This window comes from Cetorhinus maximus, chromosome 24 (genome assembly GCF_964194155.1).
Source record: "Cetorhinus maximus chromosome 24, sCetMax3.hap1.1, whole genome shotgun sequence".
In the NCBI taxonomy this organism is placed as follows: Eukaryota; Metazoa; Chordata; class Chondrichthyes; order Lamniformes; family Cetorhinidae; genus Cetorhinus; species Cetorhinus maximus.
In genome coordinates this window covers 32,975,733-32,993,201 of record NC_135902.1, presented here as the reverse complement: position 1 = coordinate 32,993,201, position 17,469 = coordinate 32,975,733, and the positions used below count along the sequence as shown (strand labels likewise).

At 42.9% G+C, this 17,469-nt stretch overlaps 1 protein-coding gene across 2 annotated transcripts in view; it reads left to right on the top strand.

The window, feature by feature from the left end:
- Positions 1-16,027, top strand: part of c1qtnf1 (C1q and TNF related 1) — a 39,719-nt gene extending 23,692 nt beyond the window's left edge. For both annotated transcript variants that reach the window (XM_078570961.1, XM_078570962.1), the window contains one exon: positions 15,092-16,027. In XM_078570961.1, the coding sequence (XP_078427087.1) occupies positions 15,092-15,642 (551 nt within the window). In that variant the 3' untranslated portion in view covers positions 15,643-16,027. The remainder of the gene's footprint in view (positions 1-15,091) is intronic.
- The last annotated feature ends 1,442 nt before the right edge of the window (positions 16,028-17,469 follow it).

Here is a 17,469-nt window from a genome sequence, read left to right as displayed (position 1 = left end):
AAAGAGTGAGCTGCTTCGCTGGGTTGGGCACCACTTAAATTGGACTGAGATCAGCGTCCTGGCAAATCATAAAACTAGGACTTTGGATAAGGTTTTAAACTATCAGAGTTGGGGCGAGGGTTTGGGTGAAAGGAGATTTAAAAACCTAAAGAGAAAGGCTGAGGCAATAGAACAGCATTGTAATGCGGGTAAAAAAAAGCAGAATTGGACAGGAGGTGAGAGTGTTTAACAGTAACTGTGCATCAGTGGGTAATGTCCATGCAGGGAATAATAGTAAAATAATGAAATTAAAGTCTCTTTATCTGAATATGTGAAGCATCGCAATAAGGCAGATGAACTAGTGACACAAATGGTTAAGATTTAATTGCCACCACAGAGACATGGGGCTGGATTTTACGGTCCTCCACTATGTTTGAAAGTTTGTAAAATACAGCATGTGGCCTGTCCACTGCCTTCTTGCCCGCTCCCAACCTGTCTCCCATCTTGTACTGGGCAGTGGAGGGTTGGGGTCCCACCCTCCCTTGGGCCTATTGATAGCTGCTGAATTGCCTCATCCTACTGCCGCCTCTATTTATACCATGGCAGGGGTGGCGCAGGCAAAGTGGGAAGTCTGGCAGCTTTTACAGGCCAAGCTGGAGGGGTATCTCCTTTAGGGGGGCATCCTTTGTGCCTATCAAAGGCATCCTCCCCAAGGTCATACCCCCCTTTAACCTGCCCACTACCCCTGGTCTCTCAAACCTTGTACCCTCACCCCCCTCACCTCCATCGCTGGGAACTGCCAGTCTGATACTGTCGATACCCCAGACTTACCTGAAGTCTGGCTTCCATAACCTCCTCTTCTTCAGGGACTGGCTGTAGTCCCAGCAGTGACCATTGCTTGAACCTGGTACTACTGGGACTACAGACTTGGCTGGCGGCTCTCTAAGGTGGGACCTCCTCCCCAGGTGGGAGTGGAAGCCTTGTCCTTAGCCAATTAACACCCTGCCAAGCATAATATGGCTGCAGGGCAGCCAGTTTTTTCGTCGGCAGTCTCCTGACCGCCTCTTCAGTCAAGGTTCGGGGGTGGAGGGGGTGGGTGTAGGGAACATGGTACCCCACAAAATCTAGGCCATGGTGACCAAGTTGGAAAATAAATATCCCAGGGTACGCAATATTTTGGTAAAGCAGACAGAATGGCAAAGGAGGAGGAGTAGCCCTGACATTAAAGGACGACGTAGCGACATTAGTGGGGAAGGATCTTGGCTCAGAAGCTCATGAAATAGAATCAGGAGATCAGAAATAGCAAGAGTCAGAAAACACTGATGGGAGCAGTTTAAATGTCCCCTAACAGTAGTTACACTGTTGGACAGAGCATTAAACAAAAAGTCATTAGAGCGTGCAACAAAGGCAATGTAATAATTGTGAGGGACTTTAATCTTCAAATAGATTGGACCAATCAAATTGGCAAGGGTGATCTAGAAAATGAGCTTGTGGAATGTTTTTGTGACAGTTTCCTGGAGCAATATGTTGTGGCACAAACTAGGTGTGACAGAATAGCATCTAATATTGTATATTTTTTATAAAAAAATATATCCTCATTGCTATTTCTTAATTTTAAACTGGACTTTCTGGCTAAAGGAAGACCATTAAGATGGTTGACCCTCTGTCTGTGAGTTATTGTCTGTGAGCCACCAAGACAAAAGAAGCCATTTCCCAGTTTTGGAAATGTCACACTTCGCTATTTCTGAGGAGCTACTAAAAGACCACCTGAGGACTGCACAGTCCAACTTCAAAGGGAGCTACATGAAGGTCATTTGTATCTGATAAATCAGGCCTACCAACGGAGTCAGAAAGTCTACGGAGACAATGACTTCCCAAACACCAGACCCTCAACAAATAGCACCTCTTTCAACCCATAATGGCTGAGACGTTATCAGCCTGGAACACAAAGCCAGTTTCCAGACACTGGATAAACATCCTTTGTTGAAGATATTGTGGAGAGGTAATTTCACATGACCTAAGACTCTGGCTTGTTGAAGATGTTAATATTGTCTTCCTGAGCTGCAAGCCCAGTCTGCTGTTTTAACATTTGACTAGCAGGCCACACAGAAGATGCTCTGACCTGATTGGACAACTGGCCCCATCTACCTCGCCTCTTCTGAAAGTTCGGTCCCATCGTCTACAAACGGATTCATCTGTGTGTGCCTATTTCATCATGTGAAGTCAACACCACCAGAGAAGTGAATCTTACACCACCAGTTTTCAGCCCGCCGACCTCTGGAAGGACTACCTCATTTGATTTTGGACTCTGGAACTCAAGTGAACCAATATTTATTTTCTCTGTGTGCCTGTACTGTAAAACCTTCTTTTCCTTACCCCTCCTTTTACTGTATGAGTGCAGAGGGGGACATTGTGGACCCTCTTTTTCAAGGTTTTTGAATGTGTGCAATAAACTAACCTTTAGAGTTCATCCTACCTCGAGTTTGCTGTGGGGTTATTAATAGAAATTGGATCACACAAAAAAACCAAGGAGTTGGGAAATACGCCACCGCTTATTGAAAAGTAAACAAATCAAAACACCTTTCTGTTTATGGATGGGTGGTGAGAGGAAACATTAGCGCTGTTTGAACAGAGCCTTCCTGTCTGTAATATAGGGATAAAGCTAAAATAAAAACAACAAGTGCTGGAAATACTCAGCAAGTCAGGCAGCATCTGTGGACAGAGAAACAGAATTAACATTTCATGTCAATAACCTTTCATCTGAACTGGGAAAAGTTAGATATGTAATATGTTTTGAACAAGGGCTGTATGGGACAAGGACAAAAGGAAAGTCTATGACAGGCAGGAAGATGGGACGGGAGCAATTGAATGGCAGAAGAGTTAGTCTTACAGGACCAAAGGGAATGGTGATGGGGGAAGGGAAAGAAACAAAGAAACAAAAGATGTTTCTAAAGCATCTGTGCTACTTTCTGAAAGTGAAAACAAGAGAAAAGCTGAAACGTGTAAAGAAAAGGAAACAATAGATGGAATCGTCCAAGATTTGCACTAAGTGTGGTAGCGGGTAGGAAAATGGACGTTTTACCCACTGTCCGCAATGGCGGCTTTTCACACTGTATTGCCCCAATCCCGCCTCATTAATCATGCATTCCAAAGAAACACACCATTTCCCACTCGGCTCTCATTCGCCCACCACGCCATCACCGCGCCTCTTCATCACGCCGGGTGTCATATTTAAAGTGCAGCTGCATGAACACCTCTCAGTGCTTCCAGTCCAGGACTGCTGCAAAGAAGACATGGCCCCGAAAGGCAAGGTTTAATGACGCGGCCTTCGAGTGCCTTTTGGATGCAGTGGAGGATCCCTGTGATATCCTCTGCGTCTGCTCTGGCCGCAGGAGGGGTAGCAACATCGCCAATCCAGCATTGGAGGTGATGGCAGCAGTGGTCAGCGCCAATGCCCTGCAAAAGAAGACAGCCACCCAGTGCTGCAAGACGATGAATGGTCTCTTCCATTCCACCAGGCTAACTCACTTTTCTCATCACTCTCAACTCACACACTCACAAACCCATCACACATCCACAGGGATCTCACACCGCAAGGGACAGCACCACTAACTCTCACACATGCCTCACATCTCTATCAGGCTCATATATTCTCGAGCTCGCATTCCCATCCTGTCCATGGCTATGCTCACCACACAAACATTCCATGCAGTGTCATGTGTCCTGCTCACACTCTCTCCATTTGTTTTCATGCAGGAGAAGCTGGCTCACAGCAGCAGGTCCCACACCGGGGGGGTGGAGTAGCCCACATTAGGCCCCTCACTCATTTTGAGGAGCGTGCCATCGCGCTGAATGGTGAGGACCGTGCCTGCAAAGATGGTGAGGTTGGTGCTGAACACCCACCTGAGGATTCTGCGCCACATAATCCCTCTCTCAATGCAAGTGTGAATGCTCTCTCTCCTGCTTTTGACTGTACTGCCAAGCACTAATTATCTCTACCTCGGGCCAGAGGGAGCTCTGCCAAGTGATCGACACCCTCAGCCAGCCAGTCCCTCAGCTCCATCCAGGTCCTCATCTCCAGCCAAGATTGTCCGCCCACACCGCCAAACACGCCTGACGCCAGCGGGCATGGAAAATTCCGCCCAAAACAGGGGGACAAAGTTTATGGCCGGGATTTTCTAGTCATGCCTACGGTGGGAATCGTCACCGGCGGGATGGAAAATTTGACGGACCAGTCAAAGGTCTGTTAACTTTGGGCGGGAATTTCTGGTCCCGTGGCAGACAGTCGCGGCAGTCTGTTGAACTCAGTGTAGAGTGCATAAGGCCATTTCGTGCCTGTGATTATTGAGGCTGGATTTGAACTCATGTGCCAGCTGAAAGGCATTGTCTAACCCATTGCGTTTAATAACATGTAGAAACAAAATAATGCAGCATTACACACATTACTTCTCTGGTTTGCGTGTTCTAGACAAGGCTATTTCCACACTCTATTGTGGGATGCCAAAAACGGGCCCTCAAAAGCAGACTTAGATGGAGGGCAAGAAAATTGGTTGGATGTGTCTCAGGGCCTTCATCTGAGCATTTTTGCTTTGTATTATGTTCTCATGCACATTACTCTTCCGAAGGAAGTCCTTTCTCTCTAGGATATTCCCCTAGAAAGACCAGTTAAAAATATTTCTTATTGAAGGGGAAATTGTCTCCATTTTGTTACTATAAACACAGCTTAATGGAGATCTGCTATTTTGTCATTTTATCTTTGGCTGACTGATCCAGTTAGCTGTCAGCATTTTACTTTAATTTCAACCCCAGAGTCATCACCTAGAATCAGAAAGGATACTGATCTCTACTCAGCTTAATGGTAGCCAGCTAAAGGCAAATGGTAAATAAATCTACTTTTAAACTAATAATATTTCCCTACAGAGTCCTAATGCACTGTAAACCAAAGTGCCAGTGGGTAGGTATATTTTTTTGTGAGGTCGATGAATATTGACACAAGTCTTTTCCGGCCCTGCTTAATTCTAGATTTTATTTTCAGATTGTTGCTAAAAATTAGTGTCTGGTCTTTGAATTGAACAGAACCATTCAAGCTTCATTTTGTCACTTTTTGACAGAACAAGGGATGATCAATCTTTTAATGTGGCAAACAAAGGAGATGTGTGGGAGAAGGTGATAAAATGAGAGTTAAAAGTGATAATGCAGTATAATTCTGTTTGGAGAGATGTATTGAGGACTTCCACCCCTCCAGAAATGGGTGAACAAACAGCAATAGTCAGTGAGAAATCGATCTAATTTTGTGCTTAACTGCTCCAGAATGTCACGAATAAGGAGCTTGTGATGTTTTCTTCAGCTAAATCGAAATGTTACCATTTCACTCTGCTCGGACTTGGGATTAGCAATCCTAATGAATGGGAAGATATTGAAGCATCAGCGCAGCAGTGACCAAAATAGCACAGTTCTGAGTCATGTATATATGCGGGGATAAGGTACAACAGTTATAGGTACTAGATAAACAGTTTCATTTTGTAAAATGAATGAACAGAACTTCCAACCTCTACCATATCCAGTCCTTAAAGAAAAAGATCTCAGGTGTGAAATACATTTTCTACAGAGGCCTAGCTCTGTTTTGCCCGAGCATGATGTCCACTGAGCACTTCAATGGGTCCTGTGCAGCATTCCATTAGGAAAAGGGCACACATGGTGCCCTAAGTGTGCACTGGAAGGCTATGAATTGACGCTGTCCCGATGTCACACAGCCCAATGCTAATGTGACACCAGGTGTAATGACACGACGGAGCAGACAGGTTTCAACTAGAAACAGGTAAACTTTATTACAGAGCGCTTTTCAGGTTCTACATACTCAATCAGGGCTCTCGTCAGGAAGCCCCACCCCCCTGGATTACCCATGCTTGGGGCTCATTGGTTGGAGCCTCCCAGAATATCACGTGACCCATGATAGACAACAGGAGAGGCTATACTTTTATTTACTACACCAGGGGCTGAATTTTACATTGATCAGGTGGGCGCGCACTCGAGCGGCGTAGCTCTACCACTTGAGATTCCTCAACAGGATCAACAGGATCTGGAGCTGCAGCATGAGGCATATTATTAGAAAGTGGCAGTTCTGGGTTTGGCAACTCTACAGAGACATCAGGCATGTCTATTCTAGGTTGATCTGTCACCTCAGGAATTAACGGTTTGACATTAATCACAGGCGGAATAGTCGGTTGTTAGAATATCTCTTTAGCACGAATATGATCTAAGCGCTTATGAATGATTCTATCCTCCACTTGCACTTGGAAAGATAATGGACCAGTTTCTGAGACAATGGCTCCAGGAACCCAGCAAGGTCCACTTCTGAAATTTTGTATGAATACTGTGTCACCTACACTGTGCAAGTTTTGCTGTGTATATCGTGGTTCAATTTTTGATTACTCTGATTCTGCTCTACCTTCCCCTCTAAATTTGGAAACATCAGGCTTAACCATGTATGTAGGTGATATTTCATCAATAATTCAGACAGTGTTGAACCCATAGTCCAATGTGATGTTGTACAATAACTGAGAAGAAAGTGGGAAAGTCGAGATTCTAGGGCACCTTCTGATAACCTTTTCATACCAACCTTGAAAGTTTGTACAGCTCTCTCAGCTAAACTGTTCAATGAGGGATGGTAAGGGGCTGTTTTAATATGTCTGATTCCATTCAGATTCATGAATTTCTGAAACTTTGTGCTGGTAAAAGCTGTACCATTATCAGAAACGATGATTTCAGGTAGGCCATGTATGCTAAAACAGTGACGCAGCTTCTCGATAGTTGCGCTCCCTGTTGACGATTTGACTTCGTATACATCCATCCACTTAGAATGTGCATCTACAATCAACAAAAATATGGTACCTAAGAATGGTCCTACATAATCGATATGTAGTCTAACCCAGGGTCAACCAGGCCACTCCCACGGATGCAGGGGAACTGAAACAAGCGACTTCTGTGTTGCTGACAATGGAGACAGTACTTGACCATGCTTTCAATGTCACTGTCAATGCCTGGCCACCAGACATAGCTTCATACAAACATTTTCATCTTTGATATGCCAGGATGTGCACTGTGAAGCTCTGTCAAGAGTGATTCTCTACCTTGTGATGGGTGACGACTTTTGATCCCCACAACAAAATTCCATCTTGACAGCTTAACTCTGTGTTTCTGGCATGGAATGGTCTCACATCTTCAGATACGGGTGAATTTGACCACCCTTGCAAAACAAAGTCTCTGACTTTCGACAATATTTGACCGCTGTTTGTCCAATTTCTAATATGCTTCACATACACAGGCGAAGAATCCAAGAAATTCAGTAACAGCACAACTTATGGCACTGGAGCATGTACAATGCTATCTGGTAACGGGAGATGATTGAGTGTGTCCGCATTTGCAATGTGTAAGCCAGGACAGTACATAGAAATGTACTCATACACAGATAATATCAGAGCCCAATGTTGTATTCTTGCTGATGCTATTGGAAGAATGGCCTTATCCTCACTGAATAAACCCATTAATAGTTTACGGTCCAACATAATGGTGAAATGTTGTCCATATAGGTACTGGTGGAATTTCTTCACTTTGAATACCACCAATAAACCTTCCTTTTCTAGCTGGAAATAACCCTTCTTGGCTGTGGAGAGGATTCTCGAGACAAAGCCATGGGCCTTTCTGATCCATCTTCCATTCTATGTGATAACATGGCTCCTACACCATAGGGAGAGACATCACATGTTAATACCAACTCTTTCAATTGGTTGTAGTGTACCTATAAACACGACGAATGCAACAGATTTTTTACTTTCACAAAGGCTTCTTCCTATTGTGAATTCCACGACCAATGGAGATTCCTTTTTAACAACAAGTGTAATGGTGCCAACACAGTTGATAAGTTAGGCAAGAAGCAGCTATAGTAGTTGATCGTACCCAGGAAGGACTTGAGTTCGATTACACTGGATAGTGAGGGTGCATCTTTTATTGACCGAACTTTCTCTTCTACTGGATGTAACCTCATGGTGTCCACCCTGTGGCCCAGGTAAGTAACTTCTGGCGCTTGAAATGTACATTTTTCCTTCTTTAACCGTACGCCAGCTTCCATGAATCTTCTTAGCACCTCCTCCAGGTTTGCCAAGTGTTTGGTCTCGGTTGTTCTTTGGAAGATAGCGTGTGCAGACGATACTCCAAAGGGTAGGCAAGTGTATTGATAAAGACCCTTGTGTGTGTTAATAGTCACGTATTGTCTTGATGTGCTATCCAGTTCTAATTGCTGGTAGGCGTGGCTCATATCCAATTTTGTATAGGGCTTGCCTCTAGCCAGCTTTGCATAAAAGTAAGTCCTCTATCCTTGGAATGGGGTACTTGTTTAGTTTTGCTGCCTTAGTTAGGTCAATTTATAGTCCCCACAAATGCGTATGGTTTGGTCAGGCTTAACCACTGGAACTATGGGTGCTGCTCATTCTGAGAATTGGACAGATTGGATGATGCCCAGCTTTTCTAATTGGCACAGTTCTGCATCCACCTTCTCCTTCAATGCATAAGGCACAGGTCTGGCCTTAAAGAAACATGGTGGCGCCTGAGGATCGACATACATCTTGGCCTGCACCCCTTTTAACTTCCCTAATTCATCCCAATACCATGTCTTATTTCATTAGCAGTTCAGGAACTCCGCCTGTTTTCAGGTGAAATATCTCAGTCCAGTCAAGCTTGATCTTCTGTAACCAGTCTCAGCCTAAGAGACTGGGTCCTTCTCCTTTCACTATTATCACAGGCAGCTGGGCTGTCTGTTGCCTATAAGACACTGGTACAGTGGCTGATGCCCTTTACCTGAATAAATTCTCCAGTGTATACCTTTAATTTAGCAGTTGTCCGCTCCAGGTTTATTGGCTGTCTACCTTCATTAAGCTATTTGAAAGTGTGCTCTCCCACCACTGTAGTTGAGGTACACATATCCACCTCCATTATTATTGGCTTCTCATTAGCTTGGATTGTGACAGCGATAGGTTTGGCTTTTGCAGGGAATAAATGTCGGTGTCGGCAACTTCAGGTTCTGCTGTATTTTTTAATTCAATCATGTTGGTTTGCTGCTTTTCGGGCTGTTTCGACTTTGCCCTGCATTGACCTTTCTGCCTCCTTGAATTTACAGATGTCAGGTCTGTGGTCACCTCCACAATTTAATCTTGGAGTCACTGCTGAAGTGTTTCTACTTGGCCTTTTCATGTTTCTAACAGCGGACATTGCATCTCGCTTCGATGCTGTGCGTTTGGTTTTTGTGCCATGCTCGGTGGTAGGTTCCCACCCAACATGAAGAACGGCGGCAAGTTGTATGTGTTGCATAGCCTGCGAGATTCTTGCAGCACTTTTCATGGTGAGGGAGATTTCTAGGGCGCGCTTAAAGTCGATGTTGACCTCGGCGAGTAAACAGCGCTGAATCGCAATGTCCTGAACTCCACAAACTAATCGCTCCTGCAGCATATTATTTAATATGTCCCCGAAGTCACAGTGTTCCGTCAACTGCTTCAGATTTGCTACATAGGCTGCGATGGACTCTCCCAGGGCCCTAACTCTGGAATTAAATTTAAAATGCTGCATTATTACAGATGGCTTCAGCTGGAAGTGCGTTTTCACGAGGTCCACTAATTCATTATACGACTTAGAGTAGAGTGCGCTCAGGGCTGTCATGTTGCAAATGAGATTGTATGTTTTACTGCCACATACGCTCAAAAGGATTGCTTTCTGCTGTTCCTCCACGGTAATTTCATTCACTACAAAGTAAAATCTGAGGTGCTTTACATACTGGCTCCAGTCTCATAGTCACATCATAAGGATCGATTCTGCTAAGAAGAGTAGCATGACTGGTGAGTAGTCTTTTCTTTTTCTTAGGATTCAATGTACTCACGGTAACAAGGTGAGGTGAAGCCTTGGAGCTATTTTAACCCTTGTTGCCAAGTGTCATGACTTGACGGAGCTGACATGTTTCAACAGAAACAGATAAACTTTATTACAGAGAGCTTTTTATGTGCTACATGCTCGATCAGGACTCTCGTCAGGAAGACCCACCCCCCGGAGTGTCCATTCTTCGTACTCATTGGTCGGAGCCTCCCAGAACATCACATGACCCCTGATAGACAGCAGGAGAGGCTATACCTTCAGTTTCTACACCAGGGGCTGAATTTTACGTTGATCAGGTGGGCGTGCGCCTGACCTGGCTGGGCGTGAAATTGCACGAAATTAGACGTCAGGCAAGCGTCCCGACGTCATCTTGCGCTCGCGTAATATTTCGCTCGGTGGGCACACGCAAAAGTCGGAAGCACGCCCGCCGACAATTAAGAGAGCAATTAAGCCCATTAATGGCGTAATTGTCTGCCATTTTACGTCACCCATCCAACCTCACGGTAGGTGGATGGGCAATTCAGCCAGGCAGCCTTTACATTTTTCATGAAACCTCATCCAAGGGTGGGATGAGGTTTCCATTATGAAATAAAGTAAAAATTAAAATCTGTGGGCAGCATTTTAATCATCTATATTGTCAGGTGTCTGATTGTGACGCTCGGGCATTTTTTTTCTGTTTTTTTAAAACTTTATTGGAACATTTTTGTGTCTGCAGCTCCCTGACGCAGCTGTCTGCCTTCAGGGAACTTTCTCTCAGCACTCGTCTGCGTTCATGTCATTGTCCACCCTCCTCCCGCCCCCACCCCAGCAGCGTTGAGCTTTTCAGTGCATGCTTCACGCTGGCTGCCGTTAAGTGGCCAGCCAGCGTGAAATTGTGGCCAGGAGGCTGATCGCGGTCGGCAGTCCGTTTCCTGGCCGACCTGGGCCCGCCAATCGCACTCTCCACACCCCCCCACCCCCCACCCCCCCCACCGCCCCCCCACCGAGCTAAAAATTCAGGCCCAGGATATCAAATTTGGGCCGTGTGGGTCCAGGTAACTAATTCTTCAATTATTCACCAACCAGCAGGCATTAAGCTGCAGGATGGACCCTGCACTAACTTTCCTTAAAGCATCAGGTGTTCAAATTGCAGGTGAGATATTATTTATGAGCTTCTGATATTGCAAAGTGTCTGGAAATACTCTGGATTTTTGTTGTGGTTAGTTCCTGAGAGCCCAGAGACACATCAAAGGATTATGTGAATGGGAGGTTGTTTACACAGCTGGACATAACTGCTGACTTTGCTTGATTGGTATCTTTTTGTGGTTATAATAAGTTGTTCTTTCTGTGATCCCTTTTGTCAATGTCTCAATATTTATTTTCATCAGTTCATGAGGTGGGAGGTGCTTAAAGCTTCTTTTATTGATACTTTAATGGTCTTTTTGGTTGACACTTTTATAAGGTTGTAGGAATACCAGTTTTTTTCCCCAAAGAATTATGAATGGGTGTTTTTTTAAAACAGTTTCACACATGCCATTATTACTGTAGAATTCAATGGTTCTGTACATAATGTATACTAGTTGAATGGGCATGGAAGGGTCATTAGTTGGCATGGAGGGTATAGGGACCATAGGGGTGGGTGGGGGCATGAGCTGGCATGGAAGGGGAATGGGTGTCATGGGTAAAACCTTTTGAACTTATCTTTCAAAAGGTTCCTGAATCCAAACTATAGTTCATGACTCCTGTGAGATCCGTGAACCACGAATCATGGAGAAGCTGGTCCAACTCCATGAAATTGTGGGACTAGGAGATGCTCATCCCCTCGATGGAGCCAGCCAGTTGGGAATGCAGGATGTGGGCTCACTAGCTGCACCCTTATCATGCACCAGCAAAAACTGGGGCACTGGGACTGGGGCCGGAATCCTGGATTCAGATCACATCCGCTATTTTAAATCTCCTGCCTGCATTCCGATACATTTGAAGGTATGAAAATCTGGGCCCAAGTTTTTGGGGATAAGCAGGACAGTGTTTTTCAGTGAGAAGTGGTTGCCAACATTTTCACCTGACTCCCTTTGTGAACTAGCAAACTGTGCACCCGAAATTTGTCTTCAATATTTACCACAAAGTTCTATAACTCCCACTAACAGCCACATTTTCAGAAAGTCTACGTTTCACAGCTGTGCATTCCTGTGATTAATTTTGTGCGTCATAAAGTACAAATTAAACTGGGATCTGTCCATTAGTTTCTAAAGAAAATATGGAAGTGCAGGGGCTTCATGGTTTACATTGTACCTGAGCCATGGTAATGGGGGAATGCACAACCTGTTGTGTTACAAAACATCTGGTTAAAATATTTAAACAACCAAGAAAAAAGAAAGAACTCATACCCTCTGTGTGTGGTTCTTTTGATGTTTTAGGGCGGCAGTTAAAAATCAAAACTGTGAAGTACCAGGATATTGGCTCTTAGTCATCTACATTATGGCTGGACATTATTACTCCAACTGTGAAGGATGGAACCAAATCAGGAAAGGACCTGAAGTAGTTACAATGTTTATGAAGCAAGGTAGTGCTGAAGCAGAAAGACAAAAAAAAAATGCCAGTGCTGAGCATGTTCACAAGCTTATACTAACAGCAAATACGGCATTGTGCCAAATGAGTGCGTCTGCCTTCTTTCCTTGGTTTTTTAAATGTTGTTTTTGTAAACACTATTTCATAGTGATGAGCGGGATGTGTTGTTTTTAATTATCTGGCAGCTGCTCTACAGGAAAAGTAGAAGCGTAAAGTGCTGCAAAAGTTTTAAACTTCTCCATGTTCTCCAAACAACGGCTGAAGCATGATCACTTCTAAACAATGTGAACGGTTAAAATAAACATGGGAACTAAAGGAATGGTCTGACGTATATCACAGTATGTGATACCGCACTTAAGATCATTTAATTTTAGGATAAGACTTGAACATATAATCCAGGCTGATGACTTTGTGGGCTCCATCTTTCAGATGAGATATTTCACCAAGGTGAACCTGTTTGGGCGTAAGAGGCTTCCTGGCAATATTGGACGAAGAGCTGGGAATTCTTCTGGTCTCCTGACCAGCATTCATCCTTCAGTCAATACCACTTAACACAGATTAGCTGGCAACCTACCTCATTTGTTGCATGTGGGGCCAGAACTGGGTGAACATTTGCTGCCATGTTTGCCTACATAACAACTTCACCCTTTTTTCTCTCCCTTGAGGTTTTACTCCAAAAAGTACTGATTGATTGATTGATTTAGCTTTGGAAGATTCTGAGGAGATGTAAGGCACTACAAATTCAAGCTCTCTATTTCTTTCATTTGTACCATTTTTTTTTATTGGCACATGACAAAGTTGCTTTAACTTGCTCCTGTGGCAATAAATGAGCGATAGTGCATGGTGGGGTAGTTGCAGCCCATTTACCATCAAAATTTAAAATAAGTGTTCTTATGTCTTTGGTCACTGCTTGTCAATATTTTTTCCATTATTATTTCTGCATTTACAGTTGAAGCTGTTAATGTGAACTTGTCACGCTGTAATTGCACTCTGCTGTCCCGTTCCCTCGACTGCACTGGCTATTTTGATTATTTTTAATGTCATCCTGGGTCCTCTTTTGCCCACCCTGGTGATTTACATGTTTCTTTACAAATGTGTAGGAGCCAGAGGGAAATAGAAAACTGAATGGACAAGACTTAAGGGGACAGATACATGCAGACAAGCATAGGAGGGAAGATTGAGTTAGGGACAGATGGGGGAGAAATTAGTAAAGAAAAGCAAGGAAGAGGAAAGGAAATGTCAGGTGAAAGAGGAACAGGAGACAGATAAGGAGAAAGAGAGAGATGTAGAAAGATGCAGGAGGGAGACAGAAAGGGCAAGCGAATGTGATTTATTGGAATATGACATTAGGAGGGAGACAGGATTGAAGGACCTCTTGATGAGACATAATGGGCAGAGACTGGCAGAGGGGCAGACCAATTGTGTTGGATATGGACAACAGGAGAGTTTGAAATATGTTAATAATAGATACAAGAAAGACAAATCAATAGAAGAGAACACGAAGATAGAGATAATGAAAGATCAGTATAGAGAAAGAAAATGATGAGGGACAGACTTTTATGTTACCTGAAATAAATGCTCAAGGATATTTTTAAATTTTAGAAGTAGCTGGCTGGAATTGATTTTAAAATATGTTTGGGCTCCATATTGTAACTCAAATATACAGCACAAAATGAAGGTTGGTTTAAGTCATTGTAGGTGGAACATGTTTTGGATTTTATACATTTACCTGGTTCCTGGAATAGGAATGCTGAGATCAATTATTCCGTTTAACATAAGAACGTAAGACATTGGAACAGGAGTAGACCATATGGTCCGTTGAGCCTGCTCCACTATTCAATATAATCATGGCTGACAGAAAGAACATGAACGCACATTGCGCCTGTTTCAGCTAAACAAAATAGGTGATAGCCATTCGCTGGTTCATTCCTCAGGGAAATGCCTTGGCCAATTAGAGTCAAGCTGCCTGGTTGAAATTTCAAACAATGCTTGGCAGTTAACTGTCAGTCACCATTAACTGGTGCATTCTCCATGGCAACACCCCTACCAATCAGAGTCCTCTTCCCAACTAATCAACACTCTCTTCTCATACAGTATAAAGTTGTTGCTTCCCCTGACACTGGTATTCTTGTGGTTGTCCTGATGAGTGCAAGACCAAAGGCTTCAACAAAATGTCTTTCTTCAGCAATATACAAATGGAGTTAGTAAATCCAGCGCAAAGCACAAAATCAGCAGGCTATTTCAGAGCAAACAAAGGCGAATGAATGAGTAAATTGTTGGCTAATAGAAACAGTTTGTAGGAAACAGCAAGAACATTTGTTAAAGGAAAATTTTTGGTCCCTACTTTAAAAAAAATACATATATCATACAGTAGAAATTGAAGATGTCACACTTGATGATTTGGGATGGGGGTTGCACAGTGTCTACTATTTTTATCATTGAGAACAATTATTAATGCATTACAGAAGGAGATCTGAGTAGAATCTAATAATTGCCCCATTTAACCTTGAATTTATTTAACCTTGAATTTTTGGTTCCGATATTAGTTGCATTTTCCTCACCTTAACCTAGTGAAAAATAATGCAGTTAGATAGATACAGTCAACTATGATAACTTACTGCTTTTTAACATTGTATTTTTGTTTTAGGTGAGAAGGGTGATAAAGGGCCACAAGGATCTTTTGGCAAAAATGGAAAAACAGGAGCACTTGGACTCCGGGGTCCAGCAGGTTCAAAAGGTGCAAAAGGAAATGCAGGAAACTTTGGAGAGCCATGCAAAATGTACTACGCTGCTTTCTCTGTTGGCCGGAAGAAAGAACTACACAGTAACAATTACTACCAGACACTGGTGTTTGATACCGTGTATGTCAATCTGTACGATCAATTTAATATGTTCACAGGGAAGTTTTACTGCTCCATCCCAGGTATTTATCACTTCAGCCTAAATGTACACACCTGGAATCAGAAGGAAACCTACATGCACATCATGAAGAATGACGAGGAGGTTGTCATTCTCTATGCTCAGCCCAGTGACCGCAGCATCATGCAAAGTCAGAGCATTATGATAGATTTGAAACAGAACGACGAAGTTTGGATTCGTTTGTTTAAGGGAGAACGGGAGAATGCCATCTTCAGTGATGGCTTTGATATTTACATCACCTTTAATGGCTACTTGATTAAACCAAACAGTGAGAAGTGAATGAATAACTAAATAAGTAACACTTTGATTAATATGGGACTGTTAGTAGGAAACAATAAGGAAGCTTATTGAAGGGAAACTCCAGGTTTTTAAAGTTGTTTCATGTCTCTTATCTTGATTTACAATGGCTAAAATCATCTTAGTTGCTTTGTATATTCTTTTTAATAGTATGTAGACATCCTTCCCAAAGCACAGAAACTTGAATTCATTTTAATGGCTCTTCTTTGTTTCCAGCTTGCTTCAGTGGTATCATAGGGACTGTCAGTATTATCTCTGCTCTGCAGTTCTGTTCAATCCAAGAACACAATGAAGCTTCAGATCTTTCCTGTATTGTAAAGAGCAAGTGTGCTCTTTCCTGTGGCTGCCATTAAAGTCTCGAAGATCAGTGCTGTCACATTTTCTACACCCACTCAAGCAACTTGCTTTTATAACCCGTAAGTCCAATTAGTATTATGCTGCCAAAATGTGAGACAACAAGGAGATTAGTGAGTTACTGCCCATAATTATCTGAGTTGCAATATACAAGAATCTTAAAAGTGTATCTTGTAGAACCAGATCACTGCAGTTATTGCAAAGAATCTATTCTGCTGCAGGCAAGAGGAGGCAATTCTAATCTAACCCGCGGAGTCAGTTGTAATCCTTGTTTTTCACTCTATCAGCATTTTACCTTGAGTCAGGCCATTATGGCTCATCTTCTGAATGCAAGCACTATACAAGTGTGACTGAAGGAACTTTTTTCTGTTTCTAATATTATAAATTAGCTAGTGAATGTCATTATTTTTAAATATTTGTTCTTGCGATGTGGGCATCGCTGGCTAGGCCAGCATTTATTGCCCATCCCTAATTGCCCTTGTTTAGAGGGCATTCAAGAGTCAACCACATTACTGTGGGTCTAGAGTCACATGTAGGCCAGATCAGGTAAGGACTAACATCATATATAACATACAGCATAACATAATTGGCTCCATTATAGAGTAACATTGGGTGGGTGTCAAATTAGTATTCCACATACCTAGCTCGTTATATTAAAATTACCCACAGAGATAACATCTGAGATCCTTGGAGATTCCCCTTAACCAAACAGCTTTCATTTTGTCAGTCTTTCTGTCAACTCTATTCCTGATACAATTCTATTCACTTTATCGCCGTAAAAGTTGTGGTCATGAATTTAAACAAATTATATTAACTTATAGAACTCAATTTCTGCAACAGCAAAACCATCAGGCACTTAAGTTTGGATTTTCCAATTGGTTTAAGATGAAAAACAAAGGGTCAGTTTGTCAAAATTAACTAGAAATCAGTAAGGAATCGTTGATAGATCCTTGCCTATTTATTGTGCATGACGGTAAGGTGCTTATAACTTCTGGGACTCATATGCATGTGCTGTCAGTTACCTGCTTCAACTTGGTGGAAAGCAGAGTGAACCCTACTACACTATGGACATAAATGTTATCATGATGTGCAGCTGATTTTTTAGCATTCAAGCTGGTAGCCATTTTGTGCAACTCTTGCTATGTTGTTCACATAGAGGTGCAGTGTCACTCCAACTTAAAAAGAGCTGACCTCAGCTCTCTTCCTGTGTCTCATTTCCTTTGGCACAAGTTCTACGGCCTCATCTGAAAAGTAGGGCATGCTGTTGAACTCCTCCCAGACTTTGGCAAACACTGAATAAGCTCACTGCCATGAAAAACCATAAGCCATTAGAGTTGCTCATTTAACTTCTGCAGAAGCACTCAATTTCCAGCCTTAAAATGGACAAATTCTTAATTATAGGGATTTACAAAGTGAGGGGCCTGCCTTTTTGATCGTATTAAGGTTGATCACAGA